The sequence below is a fragment of the Necator americanus genome, chromosome III (assembly GCF_031761385.1).
Source record: "Necator americanus strain Aroian chromosome III, whole genome shotgun sequence".
NCBI lineage: Eukaryota > Metazoa > Nematoda > Chromadorea > Rhabditida > Ancylostomatidae > Necator > Necator americanus.
This window is the reverse complement of record NC_087373.1, coordinates 22,989,493-23,017,197: the sequence shown is the minus strand read 5'-3', so window position 1 is coordinate 23,017,197 and position 27,705 is coordinate 22,989,493. Positions and strand designations below refer to the sequence as shown.

Sequence of the window (27,705 nt, the reverse complement as noted above, 5' to 3'; positions counted from 1 at the left end):
AGTAAGAATTGCAGTCATTCCAAAATTCCATATTCAATCTAGAAGAATTATTGTCGGCCTACCAGCGGGGTTTATGCGATTCAAGGACGCTATCCAGGGCTTCTAGCGAGGATTGGAGGGGATTAGTTCTGGATTCCTTATCAACCCAGTGCTTCATCCAGGAAACATTGTCCCGCAGCCGTGCTATGTTTACAGTGCAAAAATTTCGCACCAAAAGCGTAACACTCGAATCCTAGTATCAGGGTATGTAGGCCGAAACAATCTATTCAAGAGAGCACTTCAAGTTTCCCTACCCTGCATCTCTCCCACGTTGGGAAAACTTTGAGTTTGAAACTTTTGAGTGGATCAAAATGTGCACCTTAGTAAGGAAGACTTCTGGTGGCACATAACAGCAATAGCGTAAGTGCCATAGGCGTGTGCTGCAACAATTAATAATTTCATAAATCTTTATTAAATACTCTTCGGTACATAAACAACGTCAACCTTGGCGCAGTGAAGAAAGGAAGTAATGGAGTGAGATCATCAAGGTGAAACTTGGAGAGTAAAATGTCATGAATGAGTGCTGAATCGTTCCCAAACTGATATATGAAAGAATGATTGGCACGGGATTATTTCTTCTGCAAAAAACTACTTCAGCAGCATTTTTAAGCAGACCATAAAGCACACCTCACCTTGGCGGACGAGTCAGCCTTTTTAACTGCCGTGCTCGTCTTCCGGACATTCGGAGCTGTCTTGCTGACGTCACTTGTCTTTTTCGCAAGCGGCTTGGTGGGAGCCGCTGCTGTAGACTTTTTCGAAGCTGGTTTCGCAGCCGCTGGTGCTACTGACGAGGTCTGCGACATCTGTAAAGCAGCGTCTGTGTTTGGAAGAGAACGCTCACTACAAAAGTGGTTTGAATGAACTTGTCGCGCCGGCATGCTCTTCTTCGCTGCGCCAGCTTGGGCATCCGAAAAGGCGACTCCTTTTCGCATCGGCTCCGTTGGCTGGGATGGGCCGAGAGAAGTGAGAGGTGAAGACTAAAAGGCAGTGAGTCGTTACCAATTGAAATGTAAACAGTGAGTTTACTGCCGAACTGACAGAAACTTGAAGAACTTCGAGAGGAACAAAAATATGGATAGTTTTAGTTGTTTTTCTTGCGTGATTTTCATAAGATAGCTAACAAATGTGATTATTTTTATAACTCACTACTATATCAACATCCCATTCCTAAAAAGAGGAAGGAAACTAATGATGCCATTCTTCTTAACAGCCCAAAATTTTGATTTTTTTTTTGCTCAGGATGTGATAAAAACCAAGCAGGGTAGGCTTTGATTGACTGAAAAATTTAACGTCGCATAGCACATGTTTTTTTGCGGGATTCCCAGAACAGAAAGAGAACTACTTGAGTCAGATGGAGTCCAAAGAGGGCTTAAGACTCCGACTTGGTTTCTTCTATGAAGAAGCTCCATGATTTATTGGAAGGAGAAACATGCGACAGCTGGAAACCCTCGAACACTTCTACAGAAGAGCGCATATGTTTCTACCGCCAGCCTTTTTTATTCCACTATGATCTCGCTTCGTTGTTTTATCAAACGTTTCAGAATGATGAGGGAAGTATGCGCAAGGGGAACACCAAGATTTTTGCCAGTCCTTGAATCTTGGCATGTTGAATACGTAGCTTTTTTACTGATTTGCTTTAGCACGTTAACTGTTAATAATATCAATACCAATCTTGGCCACAGCTCAAGCAAATCAATAAAAAACCAAGGTTTTTGTTGAGATGGTGTTTATCAACTGTTATTCAAGAAAAGCAATTTCGACTTCTTGTCTGTTGAAAAGTAGTTCTATTCAATCACCTGGTACTTCCGATAGACTCCGCGTAAATCTTATTACGAACGAAAAATCCTCGAAATTTTAGGTCATTCTAGGAGTAAGAGTCGATAACATCACATTTCTAAGCACAACCGAACTCAGCTTTCCCGGGAATCCCGCTAAAATCTGCTGAACATCGACTACTTTGTTCTTCATATTTGGAAGACGGAGGGACATAATCATGATATCCCCATGATAGTCTTGTCAGAAATCGATATTCGTAAAGAATGAAATCGATGTCACCAGTAATATCACCATCAAAATGTGGGGTGTGGTATGAGGCAAAAAAAAGGCATCGCCCGCGAATCCGAGGTGGTACGGATTACAGATGGAGTATTCGTCTACGATATCGTAGATTGTGGAGAAGGATGATCCCCTCCATCTCTTCCTAATTGCTGTAAAAAACGGCCCGGTAGATACGGCTTCGAGCGTTCCGGCGCGCTATTTTCCACAGCGAGTTAGATTGGAGCGCGCCAGCCCTGTGCACGCGCCGCATCTTCCGGGCCGTTTTTTTACGGCAATTAGGAAGAAATGGGCGGAATCACCCCTCTCTTCATAACCTACTATCCCGTATACGAATACTCCACATTAAATCCGTACCACCTCAGATTCGTGGGGTGATGCCTTTAAGAAATCCTTGCCACTATTTTTAGGATGATTCTTCTTTTTTCACCAACAGAAGATGGTAACGGTCATCACCCGCTTTTGTTTCTAGAAAAGAGTTCTACCTGCAAGAAATTAGAAGGCACGAGACCACGCAGACCATTCAGTTCTCCCATGTAAAAACCGTCGTCATCCATTTCTCCGAAGACCGTGATTATATCGCCTTGCCGGAAGGACAGTTCAACCTAAGATATTGTTGTGAAGCAGTTGCTTGAGTAAGAAAGTAGGGAAATAGTCCTGAGCCGGGAACAAACGCCAGCAAAATAGAACGCAGTTGTACCTGTTCAGCATCTACGTTTGGACTCAACTGTCGAGAATCGTAGTCGAATTTAGCCACCATTTTCCTTGTCGGCACGCCATTTACACTTCAATTACACGTTTTTTTTTGCTATGAAGCAAGAATGATAAGTAACATTCTGTTTCGAAATTATTGAATTACTTCGAAATTATTGAATTACTGGAAAATTGGCCTGTGCTAGCTATAGAAAAGCAATGTTTCTAATCCAAAAATTTGATTAAACAATGTAAAACCTCACCCCGTATCAGGCAACACGCCAGGCTGCATTCCTGCATGTAACGCAGACGTAGCTTGTTGGGAAGAAGTTGGCTGCATCGCTGACGCAACCATCTGCATTTGGCCTAGCTGATGGGCTAATTGAGCCATTTGAGGAGGTCCTTGAGGCACTGACTGTTGCTGCAGCTGAGCTGCAACCTGACTCGTTCCAGATGGTCCCGGCACGCCGGAGTCGTAACGTGACGCGTAAGGATCGTAATGACGGTCTTCCCGGTAGCCTTCTTCTCGCCTCTCCCTTCGGTAGCCATCCCTATCCTCTCGTGGGTAATCGTGCCGGCGTTCGTATTCTCTTCGTTCCTCCCGCCTTTCTGCTTCTCGTCGTTCTTCCCGGTCACGTCGATCCTCTCTTCGGTCGTCTCTGCGCTCGTAGTCTCGCTCTCGCTCCCTTTCTCGCTCGCGATCGTAACTTCGATCGCGGTACTTCTCGCCACGGTACTCTTCTTCATCTCTGTAGTCGCGGTGGTAATCGTCGCGGATGGCGCGCGAGTCGCGCATATCACGCATATCTCGGGGCTCGCGCAAATCTCGGGGTTCGCGCATTTCCCGATGATCCCGCATATCTCGTGGCTCTCGATACCGATCGTCGTAGTCTCTTCGATACTCGTAGTCTCGCCCGTTACTTCTGCGGTACCTGTCCACTCTAGTGGCAGACATCTCCCGTCGCTCCATTTCTCGCCGGTCAAGTGAGGCAAAGTGAGAAGAGGTGGGCGGTCTGTCGTGCGTTCTTCTGTCACCAGCGTGGTCATAACTTCTCGACTTCAATGAACCCCATCGCATTCTTCGTAGGGACGGTTCGGCTGCAACTGCCTCCGACCGCGTTCTCCTCGGTAGCAAGTCGTCCTTTGCGATTTCAATGACCATATTCGACGGAACCAAACCAACTCGGTTGCCTATTTGTCCATGATAGAAGCCGTCTGCGTCCACCTCGCCATATACCTGAAAACAATCCTGGCCATCTAGGAGTATCAGTATATCCATATTCTGAAAATATGGACACAGTTGATCCGTAGCACGTGAACTAAGAATAGAACTGCTTGCAAAACTCATGCTCATTTCCACTACACTACGAAATTTCCTAATTTGTTCTGAGACAAACTTCAAACTGTTTGGAGATTTGCAAATGGGAATTCTCAGGTACTATTTGATGAAGTTCTGCGCTTAGGTCGAGAAACGAAAGTACGATCAAGCTTTAAGAAGACACTCACACTAATATTTGATTTGATTTGCTCCTTTTGTTTAAAAAGCTACCAGTTGCTTGAGTTAAGTGTGATGTACTTTGTCGAACGCATTGGGTCAGACACATGCTATACGTCAACGGGCTCCAGTGCTACCTACAGTCGATCGATAGGGCGGTGATGACGATACTAACAAAGACGGATTTTGCTACCAGTACGATTCTAAAGTGCTCCTAATCGTGCACAAAAAACGGAAATATCAGAAAAAGAAGAAAAGTCGTCATTGCGCCCCTCTAATTGTCGTCTCATCGATCTCTGAAGGGTCAGTACCCGGTATCCGCCTCCGCTAACAACTTAAGACGATTGGTCGACACCAAAGTTCTCCTAATTTCCATCAAGACACTACGATTCGAACCTTGATTAGTTGGTGCTTCCTAAAAGAAAGCTCATCCGCTTCTGCGTTGGCATTGGGTGACATGTGGTGTGAATAATCGAACAGGGCGACGAACCTAGGAAAGTAGAGTCAGGAACGGATTTCCTAGCTCAAACGGCTCTCGCCACTTACCAGCGACAATCGTCTTCCAGTGTGGGCGGTCGCAAGTCGGGCTCACTTCTCGTGCCAAATCCACTTTCGCTTTTCACTCTTGCTAATCGTGGCGGAACCAGCCTATATAGCATGAACGTATAACTTTCATGTGGAAACTTTCAAGCAGAGATCTTCTAATTTTGAGGACAATTCGGGATTTTAGAGGTTTGAAAATTTTCGATATCCTCTCAGCATCACCTGAATCTTGAATTTCGAAAAAAACACTTGTGAGAAGAAACTTTGGGAATCCCGGACATCAACTTGACCACCGTCGATTCGTATCTATTTTCTTCAGTCTGTTTCTGTTGAATTTCGCCGGTCAACACGTCTAGTACTACCTGCGGGTAGTAGCTTGTTTTGTTTTTGCACGTGCTTATGATTACTGGATCCATCGACTGCTCCAGATTCGTAGCTGCAGCGACTCAGCCTTTATTGGTAGATTGTTTCTTTCTTGGAAATAGATTTCGTCGCTGTTTTCATCGTGCTAAAACTTGTACCATATTTTGCAGATGATTACAGCATCCGAGCACTGAATTTCCATTCTTTTATTGCACAGGAAAGAGGATACGGAGTTGTACTTTGAAAAATTATAAATTCTGAAAATTCTAGAGTGCATCAAAATTTTGAATGATAGATTTACCAGGTAATCCTGACTGTGGAATTTATCTATCTGTCACCATCAAAAATCATATAAGTGTGAGGACGAATCAGAAAAAATTCAGAGTCCAGTAAATAAAAAACTTGGACATCTTTGACTACAAAGTATTTCTCGTTCTGATCAGTGTTGTACTGGCGAGGATATGCCAAACTTCACGAAAATGTGGATTCTGAAAAAGAAAAACCTCTCTTAAAATCACAGCACGAATTGGATGTGAATTTCCTACGTGGCACTTCCTCAAGTAACTTCATGGATGTGCGCCGAGCAAAGAGATCTTGTAAAAAGAGAAACCACGCAAATAATTTTCACATCTGCTTGCCAAGAGCCTTTTTAAGTGGTTATTTGCTTAGTGTGCCGGGAAATATGGACTGTTGTCGTTACACTAGTTTTCGGATGACTTTTTTCATGCCCATAGTTCTGGACCATCCTGCAGACTTAAAAGCAGTGTATCACAACTTAGACGTGGTGCGGAAATTGCTCTTAACTCCTGTGCCATCGATAGCGGATCCAGCGACCTAAATCGCTGGTCCTTCGGCAAGCACCTCTGTTAGCTCAGTACAGTCGTAGATGTGATGTAGATGTGTACGACGGTTATCCGTTGGTAACCCTTCCCCCTCTTCCCCGTTCTCTATTTAACATGAGTTTACAATGAAATCTCCTTCAGCAGACACATGACGAAAAACACACTGCTACAACTCACCTGTGCCTCGCAGGAGGTCGATCGTCGGCGCTTCCGGCTCGAGCGCCCTGTCGTGCATATGCTTCCACTCTCATTCTAGCGTCTGTAGGTCCTGCCCACTCAGAATGCCCTCCCCATTCCGACTGACGGTGTCGCAGCAGATAACTGATACGTTGAGATAAACAAGCGCTTTGGTTTATGAAGAAAACAACACTTTGTTTATTTGAATATTCTGGCATTAAAAAAAATTGGCAGCAAGGGGACGACTGACCTGTTCTCCATATCAGGAACGGATGGCCGCGGTTCGTCTGTGGTTGTTCCATCTCCGCGGATCAATCGAGGGTGAAACGTGTAGTATTGCTTCATTTGTGACGTCTTCCACTGAAATGAGCAGATTTAACGATAATCCTGTAAGATCATAAGCAGACATGGCAGAAGTTTGTTTTTCTTGGCTCAAGATGACAAAACTGTGCGATCTCTACAATAAAGAGATTTCCGTTTCGTTTGCTTTTCAAAAAGAAGAATGACAACGAAGAAAGAGGATCAAATAAAGGTTTTGCCCCAATTTTGTAAAGAGGAACTGATTAGAATGGAAAGTAAGCTTTCCACGCACATATACATGAGGGAAACAAAATCGAAAAATTGGCGTGGCTCACTTCGGCTCACTCTTTTGCCTGAAACGCCAGCGACTCACCTTTGGAAGTGGTCCTGGCGTCGTCGACAGCACTCCAGCTATAGAACTGGTCCCTAGTGCGGTAGAAATCGGCAACGTCCCGCCAGAAGCGTTCATGCCACTGGGCATCGCCCCAGCCCCCACTGCACCCATTGGCAGGGTTGCAGAGGGTAACTGCGCGGCCCCTGGTATCGTGCCGCCCATGGCTTTACTGCCAAGAGTTGCTGCTGCTGTAGGTATACGGTCGGCGCCGACTAAACTATTGTATCCCTGAATGGCTGAGGCAGTATACGAAGAAAGTGGATTAGCTTGAAAGGGCATTGAAGTGAGCATTGGTGGGGCAGTGTAAGGTGCAGTCTGTGGCCCAGGAAGAGATGTAGCGTAATGACCGGTGGGGTAGGACTGCGCCATATCCAATAGAGGAGCGGTCTGAAGTAGGCCGTCAGAAATCGCTCCAAAAGACGGACCACGAGGAACGCGAGCCACGTTTGAGTCGCACGACACTGCACCCTCTCGCGTTCGAGTCCGAACTGTGATGAAAATTGGAGGATCGTCGGAGAGGTCTGCCAATCGCAACAGAACGTGGTCGGCTGCAATAGTGAGGATTACGTTGGATAGCAAAGCGTTTTGCACGCAGCACTTATAGAGACTGTAAATTGTGAACTGATTGCAGAATCTAAGAACAAGGTAAGGATATGGGATGTAGAAATGGATAAAAGAGATGTGAAAGACTGAAAATTCTTTTCACCAAGTATAGGGAATAACAAAAGCTTAGAAACATGAAGGATCAAGGATGGATTTTCCGATGTGTCTGCAAAATCTCTGTTTTCAAGGCACCGCAGCTTTTCAAGTCAAATTTTTTTTTACTAAACGGCTCTCATTTTACTACTCATTTACCTTGCCCAACTGCATTCTCGAAGATTCCGGTGCAAAGTTTTTTTTTTGTAATTTTCAAGCTAATTGAACGATTCCAGGAGGAAGCATACCTGTAGCTGAAGGCACCTGGGCGATATTCTTGCCGTCGGCGTATATTAGGTACGAATGGACTGCGGCTCGAGAAGGTGGTTTTGGCTGATTAGTGACAGCAGTCCACGAAACGAGAAGAGTACCCGCTTGAGGTCCGTTTTCTGCCTGAACGTTCGTAGGCGGGTCGGGAAGACCAACTGAAAGCGTTGCAGTCAATTCGAATAGCACTAGTGGTCATAGAGCCAGGAGATCTTCCATTTTGATACGTTTGAAAGGACATGCTTGTTGGAAAATATGGCAAGCTACTCACTTTATTTGAGTTGCTGATCACGCAGAAGCTATACCCTGAAACTTTGAGTCTGCAAAGAAAAAGCTGCACCCCGTACAAAGAGAATCTGCATGACGTTTTAAAAGATTCATTTTTGAAAGAAAGACCAACACAGAGCAGAAAGAAGAAGTTCTCAGAGATGAAACAGCCCACCCCTTAACATCTCGAAAAATCTCGAAGTGCCGGCTAAGAAGCTGGTTATTTCTGGGTCTGTGGTAGAATATGACAGGTGCGGATACAAAATATTGTGTGACGAAAATATCGCCGTTTTGGCTAGGTAGCACCCTTAGTCCAGGCTTACTTGCTGGTTTACCAGTTACTGGCTTACGATATGAAAACGATCTTCATCAAAATGGTGATGAGAATTAATTTTATACGTATTAGTACGCCCAAAGAGTGAAGCTGTACCTAGTAGGGCGCCAAAAACATTAGTTCAGTGATTAAGCAGAGACGATCGCGTGGAATTTCAGAAATTCGAGAAAAAAAGTGTTTGAACGGAAATGCGTGGTTGAGACCTCTGTGGACTAACAATGGTTTCGCCTTTTGCGGTTGCTAGGTTTCAAGCAGTTAAAAGAAATTCATCAATATTTCCAATGGTTTGCCCCCTCAGAAACGCATCAGGACGAACAAGTCGAGGCCGTAGGGCGAGGATCCACAGGCAACGCAAGATGGATCGAACATCTTTAACTGAACAAACAATTAATACTTGTCGTATTAATACAAGCGGATTGGTTAACGCCAGACACTCTACTCTTTGTCCTTTATGAACACTGATTCTGAGGATTAAAACAGTCGTTGACGAAATTAGTGTCTGGAAATCGGAGTACTCTTTTGGCTTTGCCTGTAACAATAGTTTTAAAAAAAGTTTAAGAGAAGCATTGAGGCGTAAAGATTTAATGAGCGGAGACAAAGTCTTTGCGGTACAATAATATTTGTGGAGCAATGGAATCGCGTCGTTACGTCAGTTGTTATGCAGAAAAGGTAGATTGGAAGTGTTGTCATTAAAAGTTAGTGGACAATGGCGTAATTCAAAAGAGTTCAGGTTTTCCATAGTTTTTGAATAACTGCTCTGATGTCGCTGTAGCTGTGCATTGGGTGAGCACCTCATGGAGAGCCGTAGAGAACGCTCCCTTGATATCTGCATATTATATCTGCGGGCTCGTTAGCCCTCAAAGTATCCGTTCTTAATGAGTTTGTTTTCTGTCCGCTTAGTTTTGCGTTCGCTGTTCAGGAAGGGATTCAGTGAATTGCTCAAAGCTGACTGCAATTTCCAATAACAAAGATATGCTGCTGCTATGAGAAACCCTTTGTGGACCCAGAACCCCCACTATCCATCCCCACTAATCGATGCCGCTCACGACATACGGTAATTACGGTAACTCGACAGGAAGTAATGAACTCAAATTCGTGGTTTTGAACTAGTCTGCAAAAGCATAGTTGGAGTCGAGCCATGGATGTAGCTTATTCAGGTGGAGTTTGATCTGCTGACTGCAACATAATCACGGTAAAGTCATTGTCCCACAAGAAATGGAAGAAAAGCGAATGCCGCAATTCTTCTTTCTCTTTTTTTTTCTCCTCATAAGTCGCTTCATTTTTGAAATCGTGAGTTGCTAGTCTAATTCATCGCAGACCTAAAAAAAGAACATCAGAAATCATTTGCTTCCTAATCTGCCGGCGGTTACTCGACCTGGACCACAGATACATGATTTCCTACAAAATCCTAAGGATACGTGGTACCTGACGCAAAGAAAGTCTTGGAAAGGTGACGAAATTATAACGAAAATTTTATTCAGTGGTTTGTATTGCTTTGAGTTCTATGTACTTTAGAACTTAATGGAATTATTATACTATTTTTCAAGTAAACATATAGAGGTGCATTCCCAGTTGAAAAGGAACTGCTCAATAATTTTCCCCGAAGACTATTTTTTGTTAAGAACATTTTAGGTTATAAGCTCCTCATTTCAAAAAAAAAACTTTTTCTTGAGATTAAATTTGCAACATTTCTGTTTCATTATTCATTTCAACCTTTGAGCAACCGTCAACTCATCCGCAATGAACGGTGCTCAATATCTACGAATGGATGCTTGTTTAGAACTCTGCCTTCTTTTTAAAATAAGGGTCGATGTTGGCGAAGCGTGAAAATACGTGACTTCCAGGCAGTCAACTCGGAGGAAATTTCCGGAGATTCCACAAATAATTTCCGGAGTGTAGTAGGCGGTTTTTCTAGCAACAAAATTATCCACCAGCTGATGTCTATGTAAATTCGCAGCTTTGGAAATAAAGCGCAATAGAAGAATGGTTGCTGCACCTATAACTGGCAGTGGACAAGATCCATATGAGGACCGAACTAAGGACTAACCAGGCGTACTACCGAGCATTTTTTCTCAAATTAATAAGATGAGTTAGCAAAAATCGAAAATATATTAACAAAAATCATCTATGGGAAACAATAGAGAGCTACTAAACGCTAAGATCGTTTGCGAAGGTGTTTCTAAGATGGTCTGTATGTCAGAGGCGGAAACGTGGACTAGTTCCAGGTATTCATTTCAAAGCAGGTGAAAAAAACAGCCGATATCTATAGCAGCTAAGCTAGAAGTCCCCCTAGAAGGTGAAAAATGGTATCAGACAAAAGCGCAGCGATGAAATTAATTTATGCGAATCAAAAATAGAGGAGAACGTAAAATTGCAGCTAAATTAACAAATTCAGTCTCTCAAAAAGCTGTGGCAGGTGTAGAGAAGCGCTTGGAGTGGCACTGATTCGCAAAGAGTTTGATTTGAGGAAAGTGGAACAAATAGATCATTGCAATCCAGTCAAAAGTAATCAGTACACGATGGTGCACAGGGAAAATCGGAGAGGTCGCCTCGATGATGAGAAAGTAAAAGCAGCTTATAAATATGATGCCTCTGCCTTGAGTGCGAAGACAGACCAAATCCTTGTGAGGCTCGGCCGCGACTAAGCGGTCGATGGTTCGAAGTCGGCATAGAGCAAACCAACCCTTTTATCCCTCCGAGGTGGACAGAATGGTACAAAACTTGTTTTGGAGGATGGATACACCGACTTGATACATCGGTTGGTCTCCACGAGTCAGTACAAGGCTGTGGATGCGTTCATAAAACTCTAACAATTACGAATTGAAGCCGAACGCGAAGGCGCATCACCAAGAAATTGATATATACCACATACTGTTTTCTTCGTTCATTAGTTATTTATTAACCAGTACGTTCGAACGAACTCTAATTGTGAAAACAAAACAAATCAATTCTGTTCCTAGTGCTCACGCACGGAAAAATTCTCTTTTTGAAACTTTGCGCTAAGTCTTGCTTCAACAGCACGAGCAGGTAGAAGCAACTGCAAGAAGATCATTTGGAACAGTGACTGGATCACAACACACTCGCCGTAAATGGCTGAGTTCAAATTACGCGCTAACTTAGGAACGGGAAACAGTAATTACGATCCTCGACTATGTATTTGAAAAGTTCCGAGATGAATGCAAGCGAATTTATAACGATATGAATGGATCTATCATCGGGACTAATGGGTGACAAGACGACAGGAGTGACAAAGAGTGTTGTCTTATTACTTCACGTAGTTTCATCAATAGAATCAGAAACTATCTCAGCCGGTCCTTTTGAGGACCAGATCTGTAGCGCTAGTTCAACCACAGTAACTAAGGTAAAAAAAAGGTAAAGAGGTTGACATAACGGACTTGGATAATTATCGTCTTATAAATTACTACGTTTACCGTTTATAATACACCTTTGACATGATTCAGCTTACTGTCGTGAACTACTCACTGGAACAGTTTAGAGAACACAAGAAAGGCATTGCCAATCAGCGCAGAACACTTAGCAAACGATGGTTGAATTAAACGAATGTCGAGGTGTGACTAATAGACGACACTAATACTGACGATACTAGTGAATCCAAAAGTCCGCGAAGATTCAAAGGGGTTCTCTGGAAAATATAGGAAACGTTGAACAGAAAGCAGTCTATTGAGGTGCCGAAAAATGAAGACAGAGGCAAAGTCGGCTTTCTGGAAGTTGATTGACTAGAAATGGTTTCAGAGCGCCGTGGACTGAATAAAAAAGACAAAGGTAGTTGAGAGGCCCTAATCCCGTTTGCATCCTAGTGGGATTTTGAATTTTACAGTAAAATAATCACACATTAGCTTCGATTGGTTGGATCATAGAAACCCAGAAGCTATGCTTTCCACGCTACTGCGATTGACGAGCAGCACATCCTCCCGATGGCGTCGGTAAACAGATTTGTTGAGGGATTCCACAAAAATCATTAACGTGCTAAAACGAACACGCCGCCCAGCCGAGGTGGAAGCGAAGAAAAATTTGCGGGTATGCAGAGCGGAAATTTCCTCGGCTTCTGAACCATCAAGCGATATGACACCTCCAATAAATCAGAACGGCAGAGAAGGCAGAAGCAAGAGTTTTGCTGTGGTGGAGAGGAGAGCATCGGAACAGTTATCAACTTTGGAGACCTCAAGATGCTCATCATAGTTCAAACATTACTTACATGCCTCCTTCACGCTGTTACTCATTCTCTTCGAAATTCTACTTAAGAGGTTCCAAAAAGTCCTGTTCTATCTATCTTTCAGAATATCTGAAACAGCGAGATCACATTAAAGTCACATGCTGCTTTGATACTTCTCAGAATGTCATTTCAACTTCTTTAAATCTATTTGCCTGCCACGATGCAAAATGAGAAGGAACCTCGGATTCGCTTTTTTTCTGCTCGAAAGGAATAAAAGGCAAAGAGTTTGGCGTCGGTCAGTTCGTTGCGTTGCGCCAATGTCTTCGAGTTCAATTCGCAATCGTTACTGGTTTACGAACGCGTATGCAGCCTACACAATGGCTTCCGGAGCACAGCCGAAGTATCAAGTTGGCGTTTTTCTTCTCCCAAACAAGTATGGCACCAATTTGTTGAGGTCGAAAGGGTAGATGAAAGGGTTGGTTGGCCTACGGCCGTCTCGAACCACTAACCGAACAGCTGCTGCGGACCCTCTTGCGGGAGAGTTGCATCCGGAAAAACTAACACGTAACAATGATACGAAGCCAATGGGGAGTTTTTAAAAACCCTCCGGAATCTATTGCGGATTTTTTTTCTACTCTCAAGGTCCTATCAATAACCCCTGATAGAAGTCCATTGGTCCACTGAATATTCTACAGACAAATTCAAAAACTTACACTTTGTGAAAAACGTATCGACGGCTGCAAGACCTAAACCAGATTAATTTTCCGTGAAATCCTTAAGTTCTGTTTTTTGAAAATTAGATCTGCATCTTCTACTGTGGGAAAACGTGATAGCCTGATATATTCGTTTGAAATCTACTCAGCTTCCCCAGCAAATCTTAATTGCTAATCGCAAAAAAAAAGCTCCCTCTTTCAATAAAAAGAAACTATGGATGTCTGCAAGATTTGTCCCGGGTTTTGTCCACTTGAAAGCCATGATGTGCTTAGATTATCCTGCACTCAAATACTTCGCTCTTTTTACAGAAAATATTTTTTTCTTTAATTATTCTGTAGGCGAAGAAAAGAATAATTTTGAATCACAAACACATCAAAAAGTTCTTTTACCGTAGAATGTAAACAGAATCTAAGAGGCAATTCAATGTGAAAAAAACCAGCGAGCGTTGGTTGTTCTAACAAAAACATTAGTCTGGAAAACATGACTGATGCTCAGAAAGAGGCTGGGAGGAAAAATCGAAAGGAAATTCCACCCCTGGCAGAATCCGAACAGTTCACACGGGGGCGCTAGTGAAAGATTTTGTCTTTTTTCCCCTATGAGACATAAATTTGTTATGTCTTTTGTTATGTCTTTTTTATGGGACATAAAAATGGAACTACGATTCATTTTACTATATCTCATATATCCCGATCACATGGTACAGCAACTCGGTGAATTTTTAAGCTGGCCGTGAAAAGTGCACGCATAAATTGTACCAGAATACTACCAAAAACATATTAATCACTGATGTAATCAATGTTTGCTTAATCTGAACATATAGGCGGATCGTCGAGAGGATGCCGTCTGCTTAATGACCAGATTTTCTGGGTGATAAAAGAACAACTAAATTTTGACAAAGAACAAAGAGGATCGAACATCAGTGGAAAAGATTTGGGACGGGACAGAAATGAGAGTAGGAAGGCTCGAGCAACCTGAGATTTGGAACGTTGGCGCTAATGAAAGCGAAATGGAGGCTTTTCTTTGAATCAACAGTGCCTTCGAACGCAAGATTTGAAAAGTGAAATCTGTGGATCACAACTCAGAGGCAAGTTGGGGCAGGAGACGCCTGTTATTTCGCTACAGTAAAAGGAATGAGAAACGTATCCGCAATTCACTCTTCGATTTCTCATGGTATGAAAATAGTTTGAAGATGGCATTACGCTGATGGCCAAGATAAAGATCAGAATCCACTTACACAACTTACTGAACAGCGAGGCATTGAGACAATTTTGTGGGTCTTGAACCTAATGACTTAGAAAAGTGTGTTTTTTCCTAACCTTTCCAATGAGCTATGTAGTAAGACGCGGCTCTTGTGGAATATCCTCGTGAGTTCTCTCAGATCATAGCGAAGCAAAGAGGAGGCGTGCGAGGACGGATGCGAAATGAAAGGAGCGAGTGAGGAGCTGAGGCGGGCGGCGCCGCGCCGTCCTTGTCTACTAATGCGTGAAACATAAATGAGACTAGGCCGGGATAAGAAGGACTAGCGGATGTTATGTGCGCGTCCGTCGCAAGTCGTCTACGAGATGGAATCGAGCCTCAGTAATACACACTACATGCTGAAACAATTGCGAGAGAAATCGAGAAGGAACTCACTTTTTGGGAGGGTCTTGAAATCCAAGCAGCGCTCGACGGGACGTTGTTCCAACACAGCCTTCGGATGCTTCGTGCGAACTGATACTCGGTAAATCGTGGACGGCTGGAGACCTTGCAGTTGAACCTGCAGAGAGAACAAATGCACTGCACTTATACTCAAACAGCCTGCAACGGCAGCGCAGCCATCTATAAGAGGCGAGACCTCCGCTGGAACATGTATCTTCTTACTAGACAGAGCGCCTGTCCGGTAAAGCCTTACTGCTGAAAGTGATTTGTGCACGGGGACTGGTGAAAACCTGGAAGATATGATGTGCTGTTTTGATTGAAAGAGAACAAACCTCTTTTTGAGTGAGTGGAGGAGTAAACTACGAAATTCCAGACTCAGATAATTGAAGGTTTTAATTTAAGCACCCTTGCGTAGGAGGTAATGGGGAGACTCAGATAATTGAAGCTTCCAATACATTCTTACGTAGAATGTGAAGGAAGATCGACTTAATTCTATTTTATTTCAGTGAAGTTAGCTCACTTATGACGAAAAGGTCAGAAGAACAACAGGATAAACGCGTTCTGCGCTATCATCAACTCGGTAATCCGTTTACTTTTCAATTTAATTGAACTGATGATTCAAAAATGGGGAAGACTGGCGATATCGCAGAGCATGTGTAATTAATTTTCCAGAGTTGAGTACGACAATTAAAGGCAGCATACCACCAACATGACGTGGTGAGGGAATCCGTAGGAAAGGCTAGAGATGATCTCTCGCTGGTCGTCTTAAAAAAACCGCGTGGGAACTTCTCTAAATTCTACGAGGTACGTTAGAACGCACCTCTATGTACACGCTCAGGTCCACCCATCAGCCTATTGATTGTTTTTACTTAAATATGGTGATGAGAAGACATCGTTGATCTTTGAGTGATCGCACCTGGATGCGCGTGCACAAAAGGCTGGGCGTTGCAACTGAAATCGTCGGGAAAAACGGCGTCTTCCCCTCCATTTTTTATTTTTTTACGACGACCGCAATCCACAACCCTAACTCTAGATTTTTCTGTAGATTCCTTCACTACGTCAGATTCGTGGTATGCCGCCTTTAAGTTCCGTAGTGGACAACGGAAATATTAAGAATTTGGAGGAACAGAGAAAATCCAACCACAGTTCAACTTCTTACGCAGAAAGCCACTTGCGCAGTTCAAAGTTGCTCATGTTTATAGATTGATATTGAAATGTTGCCCAAAAGAGAAGTCACAGAGCATTTTGAAGCTCACCTTTGCCTCTATAGACTGGTGCTGGCGAATTATTCTAATCTTTTTGTCGTGATTTTAATCCAGGCACAGAAGTACTGTCGAAACCAGAAACTTGCGTGATTCCACTTTTTCAACTGAGGTTCGACGCTCAAACACACCACCCAAAACGTTGTACAAGGGAACTCAGTGTTCTTGAGTGCACATATGAATAGACGTACCATAAAATTTAGTTGTGGTGATATTAGTCTCGGCGGTGTAGAGGGTTATAGGTATCAACTACCGAAGGGAATAATCATATCTGACCCGCAAAGAATCAAACGGGAACTTCCCGAAGAAGCCAGCGCCACTCAACAACTCAAACTTAGCCTGGCATTGCAAGCGCACTTCTGGGGTGAAGAAGGAGGGCAGTTGAGCGCAGCGTGTGCTGAACGAAGAACAAAAAATCGGATGCAGGCCACAAAAACTCACTTTTCTGTGCAACCATCATATGAATTGTAGAAGAACAGCGAAAGACAATGGGAACTATGGCGACCTTATTTCATACGTGTGGAAGAAAGACCACTCAAGCATGTCGCACAAGAAACGAAAGAAAAGTGAACGGAACGCCTCAACCTCACCCGTACACTTACGGCTTCTCACCAACCGACTACCCTTTTCTTCGAATACCTTGGTAAACTTTTTGTTTTGCAAAAAAAAAAAACATCGTCGAATACGATGATGGCAGATCTCGGAGCTTCGTCCAATCGAAATGAATAAACTTGTTTGGACTGACGAAATAGTACTAGACCTAGTGGCTCTTATTTCGACTAATAAGGTTTTTGCACGGGTAGACCTATTGCATTTCGAAAATTGCAGTTAAATTGGCCTTTATTTTTGCACTAAACCAATTACACGTTCATTTCAAAAATTTCGTTTAGAAGGGATGAATTGGGCAGCAAAATATTCGAGGGTGACCTTGATTATAATTCAGTACAGCCTTTATGACGAAAAAAGGATCCATGTTGTTTTTCTGCAGATAGGATCGTTCACTGCGAAAAGCCGAAAACGTTATCGAAACTCACAACGATCAACAAATCTAGATCAGCCCTGTATTGTGCGAATTAAGGACACTACGTCTACAGCACTAGCCTGAAAGCAACTAGAAGAGCCCTGCTACGCGTTGTAAAAAAGTGAAAATGCTGAAGAGAGCAATCCTTGAGGATAAGGCGGATTGCGGGCGGCCCGCGAACGATTAAATGCGCTTGAAACGACAATTAGCTCAGTCCTCGTGAAGTTCACCTCAGAATGGGTTAGAGCAAGGTCCGTCACTTGCATGTTGTTGGAGACAAGCAACGACCACTACGGGTGGGACCGTTAGAGAACACAGATTGAAAATAGGGACGAGAAACAGTTATGGTTGCACCCGTGCTCCACTCCCCTCACCTAATCTTAGACGCGTTGCGGAATGTCGTCGTCCTGCTGCTTGGCTTTTTCTGGATTACCAGAAAGAGCCAAACACCCAGGACCTGAGAGCGACCACACTTATATTCGTTAACCGTCCCCATCTTTTCGTCTGCAGATCCCAACGACAAAGTCAGCTTCGTGTTATGTTTCCTCTAAGTGGACATATTACATATATTGAGCATGGATTCCTGAAATTGTCCTGGGAGAAAGGAGCTGTCTACCTTCAAATCTTGTGCCTTCATTATAACTACTTATGGTTAGAAATAGCTTCATACGTTGAAACGCTTGAAATCGTTGATGTGCCACAAGAGCAGGTTGAGCTGGTGACCACTGCGGCAGTGCACTAAGTGGATACTGTATCACGTTGGTTTGAATTAATATCATTCCCCAGTTAGTGCTGGCCTTGGGAACAGAACAGAGAAGCACCCCTTTTCAATCTCTTTTCTTGGATTCTTGGTCTCTGCTGGCTTCTGTTTTTCCCTGTGATATTTGGTCGCTCCTGCATGAAATCCATCCATTTTTATCTACCTAGATCTTTAAACGGTGCGTTCTCGCAATCGCTGCCCAAGATGTTTGCAACGTGCGCAGGTCGGATTGGAAATATCCACGTCCTCGACTAGTATCCAGCTGAGCCCTGGGGCAGTCCATACCTGCGCTGAGAGTCCACCTCGTTCGGGGTCTGCTTCAAGGCTTCAAGAGAATATGCAGCTGTTTTGATCTCTTCCAGCCTTCTTTGCGTAACGTATGTATCGCTGTTTCTTCCCGCAATATGTGCAGTTCGTCTATGCTTGCATTCCGCTGACTCACAAAGACGATGGATTATCCTCGAATTGATGGGGACAGTACGCATTTCTCAGCGTGTGACGGACACGGTGCAACGAAATCACAACTCTTTTTTGGAAATAACAACTCTTTTGAGGATTTCTTCAGTGATCTACCGTGATTCTACCCCTACCATAATTCTCTTCTTGTTGTCCATGTCGCGATCTACGTTTCCCTTCGTAAACCACGAACACTAATTATGATGAGCATTGCGATTTCAGGGATTTATTTTCAAAGTTGTTATTGCGCGCCAATGAGAAAGAAGAACCAGAAGGCGATTGTTCACGAGAAGATAGGCTAATAATTCCTGATAGAGATGCATGCAGCTTGATTTCAGACAAAATGATTTCATACAAAACCAGTTGCGTTCATACAAAGCCGCTTTGTGGAAATGTGACCCACAGTACCTTGATGCAGAGACGTTAGTTCTTCCCCAAAAAGCGAAGAAAAAGGGATTTTTGTGATTTCCTTCACTTTTTTCTATTATTTATTTATTTCTATTTTCTACTTAATTTGCTGTTTTTTCTATTTGATTTTTCTATTTTATTTTAGATATGGCCCATATCCTATTCGCGAAGACAAGAGTTAACCACACATTTTAGTCCGAATTCCAAAAAGATTCCAGAAAACACTTATTTTCCAAATTAGCAGCGGGTGCAACAAATTATTGGGCCTGACTCCCAAATAACTGCGCTTGACCATGCACGAAACAAGCAAACTTCCAGGGAAGGGAAGTGACAGTTACATGTTCGTAGTGCAGATGTGATCGTGAACGTATTGATACCTCGCTTTTCTTCGATAATCTAAGATTTTCTGAACTTGGTAGAAGTGTTACTTTTCAGCTGAATTAAAAGAACTACGTTCGTAGCTGCAGGAAATTCAGTACGGAATTTTTCTCAGAGAGCGATTTACTGTGGGGAACTTTCCGCTTTGTAGAATTGTTGTTCGAAAAACACTCGTCTTTCTAAAGATCAAATGCACAACACTGCTCTTTTCCATCACTTACTCCAGTCCTTGAGAAGTTGTCAGCGATCTACGGTTAACGTTCCAGTCATGCAACTTGGAACTTCCTCAGAGCTGAATGAAACATCAGAAGTAGCACTGCGTCAGTACATGGTAAATTTCCACCTGTTGAAGTAGCAAAAGAAATTCGACCGCTTTCGTGCAAAAGAAATTTGACCGCTGTAAATTTTCTATAAGAAACATTTACAAGCAATGTTGTGCATTTGATCTTGTTCTAGAAGATTTCCATTTTCTTGTAGAACATTTACCAATTTGAACCTGACAGTTAGGTCTGGGGTAGGAAATATTTAGTTAACTGAATACTATCAAATTCATCCAGAATTTGGAAATTTCTCCTCTAGACTTCCGCCACCCATAGCGCAGGGAGTTATGGAGGGTCCGGAAGGGTTGATCGTGCACCTCACGTCAGAGTTATATGATCTTCCCGTATTATGTCACCGTATGAACACCATTATATTCGAAAGTAGAGAACATTGAAGCATTCACAGAATGGCAGAGCACGAACATTAAGATGAACTTCTTCTTAAAGTTTACGAGGAAAGGATTTCAAAAAAAAAAGTGAATTTAAAACGGAGGATGAGTAAAACCTATTTCGAATTAACACTTTTACAAGAGAACATTAGTAGGAAATGGAATGAAAGAGGAGCTCTTGCGAGTAAATGCTCGAAAATTTAAATTCAAATTAATTGGTGATGTTAATTTAAATTAATTAGTGATGTTAATTTTGGGAATCGCTGGATAACCAAACACGCAATTCTCGGATAGCTGTTTTGTGACTTCGTAGCTGCGGAGTCAACCTATCAGGTGTGTAGAGAAGTGAAACCCTGACAGCAACAGGGCAGTGCACTGGGAAGCCGCCAATTGTTCCAGTCAATGGGCTAAGTTAGGCCTGGAAAGGCTGAGTTGATGTTGAAAGCAGCAATTGACCGGCTTGAATGCTGTCTACGCTGCTCTCTTTCTTCCATTCGATTCTTCCTTCCAGCCTTTCTCCATGTTCCCGAGGTACACATGTAGCAGGGTCTCCCTTCTTTGGCACTCTTCGCGTTGCATTCCTCCGCCTTCGCTGTGGAGTTTCTTCGTAAACGGTGTCTTCCTTCTGTGTCCTACTCTTTCGTCTGCTTTGCCTAATATCTTGAGTGACGTCTCTGCTTCGCTGGCACTCATCAGAAGTCGAACTGCGTCCCTCATTGAGAGAAATCTCCTACAAACTGGATATCAGTCCCTCTCCATTATCCTTCCGGACGCAGCCGAGAACTGCTTTTGCTGTTATGGAATCGCCTCGCCGTACTCCTCCTCCAGTAGATATGATGAAGACGTAAAGCAAAAGCGGTTGCATACTGCGGCATCGATGGTAGCAGTCAGCTCACACCTCCATTCACCGACCCGCCACTCAGTCCACGTCAGCCGTAGGAGTTGTTTCTAAACAGATGCTTTCTCATGTTTATAGGCTGAGACAAAACGAGAGACAGGCAGACTTCCCGGCAGAGCCAACGGTCACACACGGTCTGTATGTGATTCCTGCAGCTGAAATCCTGTAGGAATACAGCTTGGTCCGTGGATTGGAATCCAATCAGTTGACTTGACATTAGAAAGGTTCTTTTAGACGAGGTGTTGAAAGGAACAGTGTCATATCATATCGAAACAATATCATTTCGTATTTTTTGGGGATTGTTCTAGAGACTGTTTTCTGGATAAATAGAAAAGTCTCTTCAAGCAATATAGAATCCCTTTGTTGGAAGAAAGGATCAAGATGGTATCAGGCATGTGACCCCTAGAATTACATGCAGTGAGAGGAAACCATGCGGACGAAATTCTGCCAATATGAAATTACGCGAGAGGGTGTGCCAGGTCTCACGCCCTTGATGAACTTTTTTCTTGTGCGACAAAAGGAGAACCCGGGCCATGTTCGAATCCGAGAGAAAAGAAAGGAAAAGTTCTGCGAGAATCCTCCTCGCATCCATCTGATGGCGAAGGTAGGTACGAAATCCCTGTTCTCAGTGATGATTCTTTTTTTTAAATAAATAATTCCTTCGAGAGAACTTTGGCTCGCTCTTTGCACGCTAGGATCTTCGAAAGTGCAGTGTTGCATTTATCGACCAACAGGGCAAATGGCGAATTTTCCTAACCATTTGACTGCCGTAACAATGCCTTTCAGCTCTAGCTCCCCACATGCGTAATCTCGTCCACCACATGTTTTTGCATGAGTTTTTTTTCTTTTTTTGCCGTGAGTGGCAGCGAATTGAAATTCGCACCGTCTTTCAGTTATCACACAAAAAAAAAAGATTAGAAGGCAAAACAGTGTAACTCCGCGTGGTCAAGAAACCTTTGCAGATATTGATTGGAGCAAAAATCCATACATATATAACAGGAAAAAACAAGGCCATAAATATATATATTTATTTATTTATTCATATTTAAATGTAAATAACGGCAATGAAAGCAAGTACCTATTGTGTTTATCACTGCTTCTGTAAGAACGGTATCAGAATAGTTCAAGAGCTCAACAGTGTGACATACTTCACGTCCGCACTTTCTGAGAACCTTTTTTTATACTACAGATATGCGGATGGTTCAAATTGTTGTTTAACATGGTTTCCTACGGTGGATAAGGACATCACAAAGCTTTTTTAGGCTTCATTCGCTTCGATACGTCCAATTATCTCTTCATCTCTCTTTTTATTGACATTTGTTTGGATTCTCGCCAGTTCGTAGGCTCCATCAACTATTTATTAGATAACTACTAAGAAATTGGCTTAAATGAAAATTGCCATGCAACTAACAGAGCAATGAAGATTGTGTGTACGAGATACTCATGGATGCAGCGGAATCTCGTAGTTCAAAACAAAAGGGGACAGTTCTCTTAATCTGATCCTGCTGAGGAATACTTAGCATTAAGAAAGACACTCATTCATATTAGCTCGGAACGTGTTGACTGTCGAATCGAAAATTGCTGTTTAAGGATGCGCATAAGTTCTCAGTGCTTCAGGACGAAATTTGCGCAAGTTATATCTTGGCATTGAATGCGATGTTGGAACTGAACTGTACTCCTCAAAAAGTGAACTGGTCCTGTGCTGACGTTTTAATTTAGTAAAGGATGCAAAGGCGCGAAGTGTTGTATATCGGATATCAATAAAGCGAAGGAAGGACAGACAACAGCGCCGAGGAGACATGGGGATCCAGGGAGGCGGAAAATTAGTCAACGCTACGGCGAGCTCGCAGAATAGTGTGCAAAAACTCACCTGGAAGACGGTCGGGGGACAGACGCCCACTTTGACGGCATTCAACGAGACGACGTGGTCAGCGTTGCTGTTTGACGGGTACCATCGGACACAGGCGGACAACGGGGTGACGGCCCACACACGGAGGTGCTGTGGGGCAACCGCCGCTTCTGCAAACAAACAATTTCTGCAGAGTGATCCGCTTCACCGTGCACCTTTTGCTTTTTCGTCCATGCACTCTGGAAGTACATGAAAGATTTGAATGGCAGCAAGCAAACACCGCAGGAAAAAGGCGAAACAAGAAGGATACTGCAGCAACGAGGTACTGCAGTCAAAGTTCACAGGGTATCGCTCTCACGGCCTGGGCTTGGGTCTGATTTCGAAATCATTCAAATTTTCCCAACTACCTGTTCCTTTTGCCCACAAACTTTCATGCGTTCGACACTCCATTCGATGATGAAACGTGCAGGGAAAGAAGAAGTTGCATCATGAATGAAATTACATTACATTACCGAAACAAATTTCTGTCAAGAACTCTCGAATCGGCCTCTTCACACATGTTTTGATTTGATCTATAGAAAGGATCTCAAGATTAGGATTTTCTGAAAATCTTTTGAGTAAATTTACGCCTTTTTTGAACAGAAGATGTAGGCTTTAGTTACGGATACATTATCACGCCCTCTTCGACCTAAATACGTTGTTCTTGCATCGCTTCTTTCAAAAGCAGTAAGCTGATTTCCACACGTCCCCTTCCTTGGTGTAACAAGGCTTTTCTTCCGGACAACGGAACATCAGATGCGCTGCGGAGGCAGTGTGGCCGATAGGTAAGTCCCTTGCCCTGACAAAAAAGGAATCAATAGAGAGCACGAATACTGCAGCATGCTTTCGTAGATAGATTGCCCCTTGCCGTATATCTCCCTCCACGAACCCCTAAATGAGAGGGGAAGCGCATAAAAAGCAGAGGAATGCAAGGGTGAGCGGCGCCAGCGCGTTGTTACAAGAACCGACTCCTCAAGCGAAAAGAGGCACCCTACAGCGAGTTTTTGAATTCTATTCACGTTCTTCTGGTTTACTGTGTAGCCTCCTTCGTACACGCTCGTATGTGACTCGGGTGTACGCTGCCTGAGTGGATGCATGAATAAGTCGAGTGGGAGCACATCGAGTCGGGCCTATTAGGGAAATTAGACACGAGCGAAGTAGATACGAAGAGACATGGACAGCAAAAAAAGCCCCTGGCCGGGCGGAAGCATCGTGCCCAGCCCTGCGGCACTCAAGCTTGATCAGCCCCGAAAACCGAGATTATCGTAGCACACGGACTCTGAACTCACCATTGCCGAGCGTTATAGTGCAGGCTGCGTCTGGGCTATGACCTTGGTCCGACAGCGCTCGTACGGAGAGATTCACCGAGCCGTCCAAGGCGACATCTTCAACCAGCGCTCGACACTGCAGAGAACAACAATAAATGCTTTGAATGCAGATCCGTGATAAGTACAGATGAAATTTGAGATATACACAGAACACATAGACGCTTTTTAATTTTCGGTAAAGTTACCCTTTATTCAGCATGTTATGAAGGGAAGGAATCAAACAAAGGAACAAAGTGGCAACAGAAATGTCCCAACACTTTTACAAAGAACTGGCGGAAGAACTGATGGTCGATAAAACAACAGGTGAAAGAAATCGGTGAAAAGTTGCGGATTCTGCCTTTGCAATCGCTTCTGTATATTACTAGTAACACAATGAATGTTTAGAATCTACACTAATCAGTCATTGATAAAACTCTGGTAAATTAAAATAAAGTGAATAAAATAGAGCAAGAAAGCTGGAATAAAGTCTCATCCGAAGATAATTCACATTTGAGACAATCGTCTTACAAGAGCTGGAGATTTAGATAATTTTTGTGCTATCTACAACACAATTATTTCCTTTAATTTGACGAGAAAATCCGTCAATGCTTGCTGAAGAATGCTTTCCGATACTTCCAAAATCATCGCACGATATCAATGACCAAACAAAAAATGTTTTTCTTCTGTTTTGTTTGTTTGTTTTTTTTCCTGGGAAAATTCCGTTGAAGAAATTGTGGTAGGTTTTGATCAGAATAATCTTCGTGAACCGTTGAGTAAGTAGGTCGTGGAGAAGTTGTTGAGGGCAGCCATAAAACGAAGGAAAAATCGTATTCTTTGGGATGAAAAATAGAGAGGTGAATGTGGAAGATACGAAAAAATAGGAAAAGCAAAATAACGAATGAACTGCAGGAACCGAACAAACCTTGTAAGAGCCAGGAACAACTGCTCGAACTTGTCCGTCCACACAAACATGGTACTGCGATACGGCGACGAACGATTCTTCAGGCGGCGACCAGGCAACCACCACCGATCGCGACATCTTCTTCTCCACAACCAAATCTCGAGGACATGGCACTAAAAAACCGTCATTCTTTAGCATTTTTGCTCTACATATTTTTGAATAAAACATTTTCTTTTTTCCCCATGTATGACACATGCTAAGTTGGTTTTTTGCCCATACATGCGCACGAATTCTTGCAAACGATTCTGCCTCTTTTTATTCGAATAGTTGCATTGGGCATCAGTGGTTACCCATTTATGTCCTTTTTTCTCCCTCTATAGATTTATCTTTACTTCCGTTAACTATATTTTGTGCTTCTCCTCTAACAAGATTTTCAAGCTACGCCTAGACTTTATTGAGTTTACATTTCGATCATTTTACTCTGTTAGAGATCCTAAAAAATAGCTCCAGAAAAAGACCATGTCAAAAGTACTTTTGTGCGTCTCAGGTCTGAAATCCTTTAACTTTAAATCTTCAAAATAGCAAAGCTCTCGTCTTTCATTCCGAAAAATTAGGTTAGAAAAGGTTTCACATAAATGTCTCCTCTTTTTTATGTGAGATGAAAGTTTTTAGTTCTGGGACTAAATTATGTTAAAGATCGCACCATTCGGAAAAGCAAAATTTGCAATCACAGGAGTGATCGCGTAGCAACGTTGGGTCTAAACCACGTAACTATCGGAAGGGTTCGTATTTTTGGAAAATTCTATCTTCTTCTACCTCTTCATATCAATCGATTAGAAGAAAATACATATTCATACGAAAAATCATAAACAAAATCTCCAAGAATCTGTCCTTTGCGTTGAGACGCGCGAACGGCTTTTATACTGCAGTTCCTCTGATATTGTATAGCAAGACGGCGAATTTCTGAGCTCCCACCTTGTGAGGAGCTGTGGATGCTGAAGTTAATATGAGGGATGGATTTTTCATAGCTTTGAATATTTCCTAGAATTTCAAAGGTGCGATAGTAGGCGAGAAGCTTTTGCAGCCTCATTCACGAATCTGTAGCTAGAAACTGCACAGAAATTAATTTTTCTTGCAATAAGGGGATTATGATAATCATGAGACTATGACGCTCTTCAATTCTTTTACCTCACTCACTCGGAGTCTGTCCTCCACAGATGAGGAGCCAAACCTCAAACGAGTTCCCTTCAAACATTCGTGGGTCCAAATCAAGTTAATGATTTAGTGTGTGTCATGTTTGTGTGAGGTATTGAGTGGGTTAGCTTATACCCTCGAGGCCACGGCATCGATCGGGCCGCAAGGAGTAGGCGGGCACGGCGTTTGGTGCATGACGCCGGCAATGATACAGGTTGACGGTGGTGTTGGTAAACACGAACAGAATTAATAAACGGAGAGGGGTTCAGCAGTCGGAGGATGGATTCTTCGCCCGAAATAAGTGCTAGGATAATACGGATAAACATATCAGATGCTAAGAGGTGTCAGAATAACCGTTTGAAATGGAAAGCGCTTAATTTCTCATCTTAGAAAAAATTCGCTCTTAGGCATCTCCCAAAACGCCGTGCAACCTTATACGCAGCAAAGGATCTCTCACACATCAACACCTATGGATGATACAATAAGCTTATTTAATTTACGCTGAAGTGAGTGAATGAAGAGGAAAATGTTGCAAATTAAAACAAAACAAACATCAACAATCTGCGGGTGAAATCGAGGCAGCTTGTGAGTAAACTTCGTTGGGATTTATTTCTCTCGGAGAAATTCTTCCATATTTGAGCAGATTTCTCATAGATTTATTCACAGTTTACGCCTCAACTGTACTTAACGGGAATTAGAATATCCAGAGAGAAGTTACAAATCATACTTTTAGAATTGATGCTCATGCTCGAAAAAAAAGACGAGGAAAATAACGAGACTTTACATACACGAAGCGACAGCAAGTAAACAGCAAATGAATAAGAAGCATGCACGAACCTCTTGGAGTGTCATTCTGCTTAATCTCTTGCACGGTGACCTTAGAAACGTCTGCTGGTGGATAGGGACAGACTGAGTCGGGCAACTGGCTGTGGTCAGGTTCGGAAAAGTCGTGCGTGATGGAAGAGTGATGTTGAGGGACATGAAGGGGAAATGATGGTGAGGGAGCTCTGGCATTGCAAAGAAGTACCGAATCCGGCACTCGCTCCACGTAATTCGAGGGTACCAGACCAGTGCGACCATCCAAAGTCTCTGCACGGTAGAAGCCGTCCGAATCCATTTCGCCCTTGACCAGCAGCACATCACCAGGTGCCAGCGCCAGTTCAAGCTGAGGATTCTCGTTTGGAGAATCACGAAGAGGTAGGTACTGGAATAAAGCGCGGAACACTCTTGCATGCGGTTTGTTGCGTAGTGTGAGGAGTAGAGAGTCTGCTGACGGCGGGCCTGCTCCGGCCACCAACGGGCCTAGACCCGCAATAGGTGGAGCCGGACTAGCTGACAGGGACATGGGTTCGTGAGGGCCCTAGACGGGCACCATCCGTGGGCCCTCTCAGTCTCGCTCTGGGTCCGCTCCCACTCTCCCTCAAGCCATGCACTCATCGCAATCGATTTCGTCTGCCACCCACCCACCCCGCCAACCTCTACATTTTCCACTTCTAATAAAAATCAATACTCCGCTCACACGCTACGATACG

The 27,705-nt window shown here is 43.3% G+C and overlaps 1 protein-coding gene across 1 annotated transcript; it reads right to left on the bottom strand.

The window, feature by feature from the left end:
• Nucleotides 1-608: 608 nt before the first annotated feature.
• On the bottom strand, nt 609-27,518 carry RB195_010574 (uncharacterized protein; the record flags this gene model as incomplete). The annotated part of the gene is made up of 17 exons (XM_064191649.1): nt 609-617; nt 672-842; nt 903-1,016; nt 2,580-2,699; nt 2,795-2,879; nt 3,051-4,024; nt 4,679-4,772; nt 4,829-4,930; nt 6,208-6,351; nt 6,458-6,567; nt 6,881-7,449; nt 7,846-8,022; nt 14,986-15,109; nt 22,754-22,902; nt 24,061-24,175; nt 25,001-25,152; nt 27,011-27,518. 17 exons carry the CDS (start codon nt 27,516-27,518, stop codon nt 609-611), a joined length of 3,717 nt encoding a protein of 1,238 aa, XP_064049232.1.
• Nucleotides 27,519-27,705: the final 187 nt, after the last annotated feature.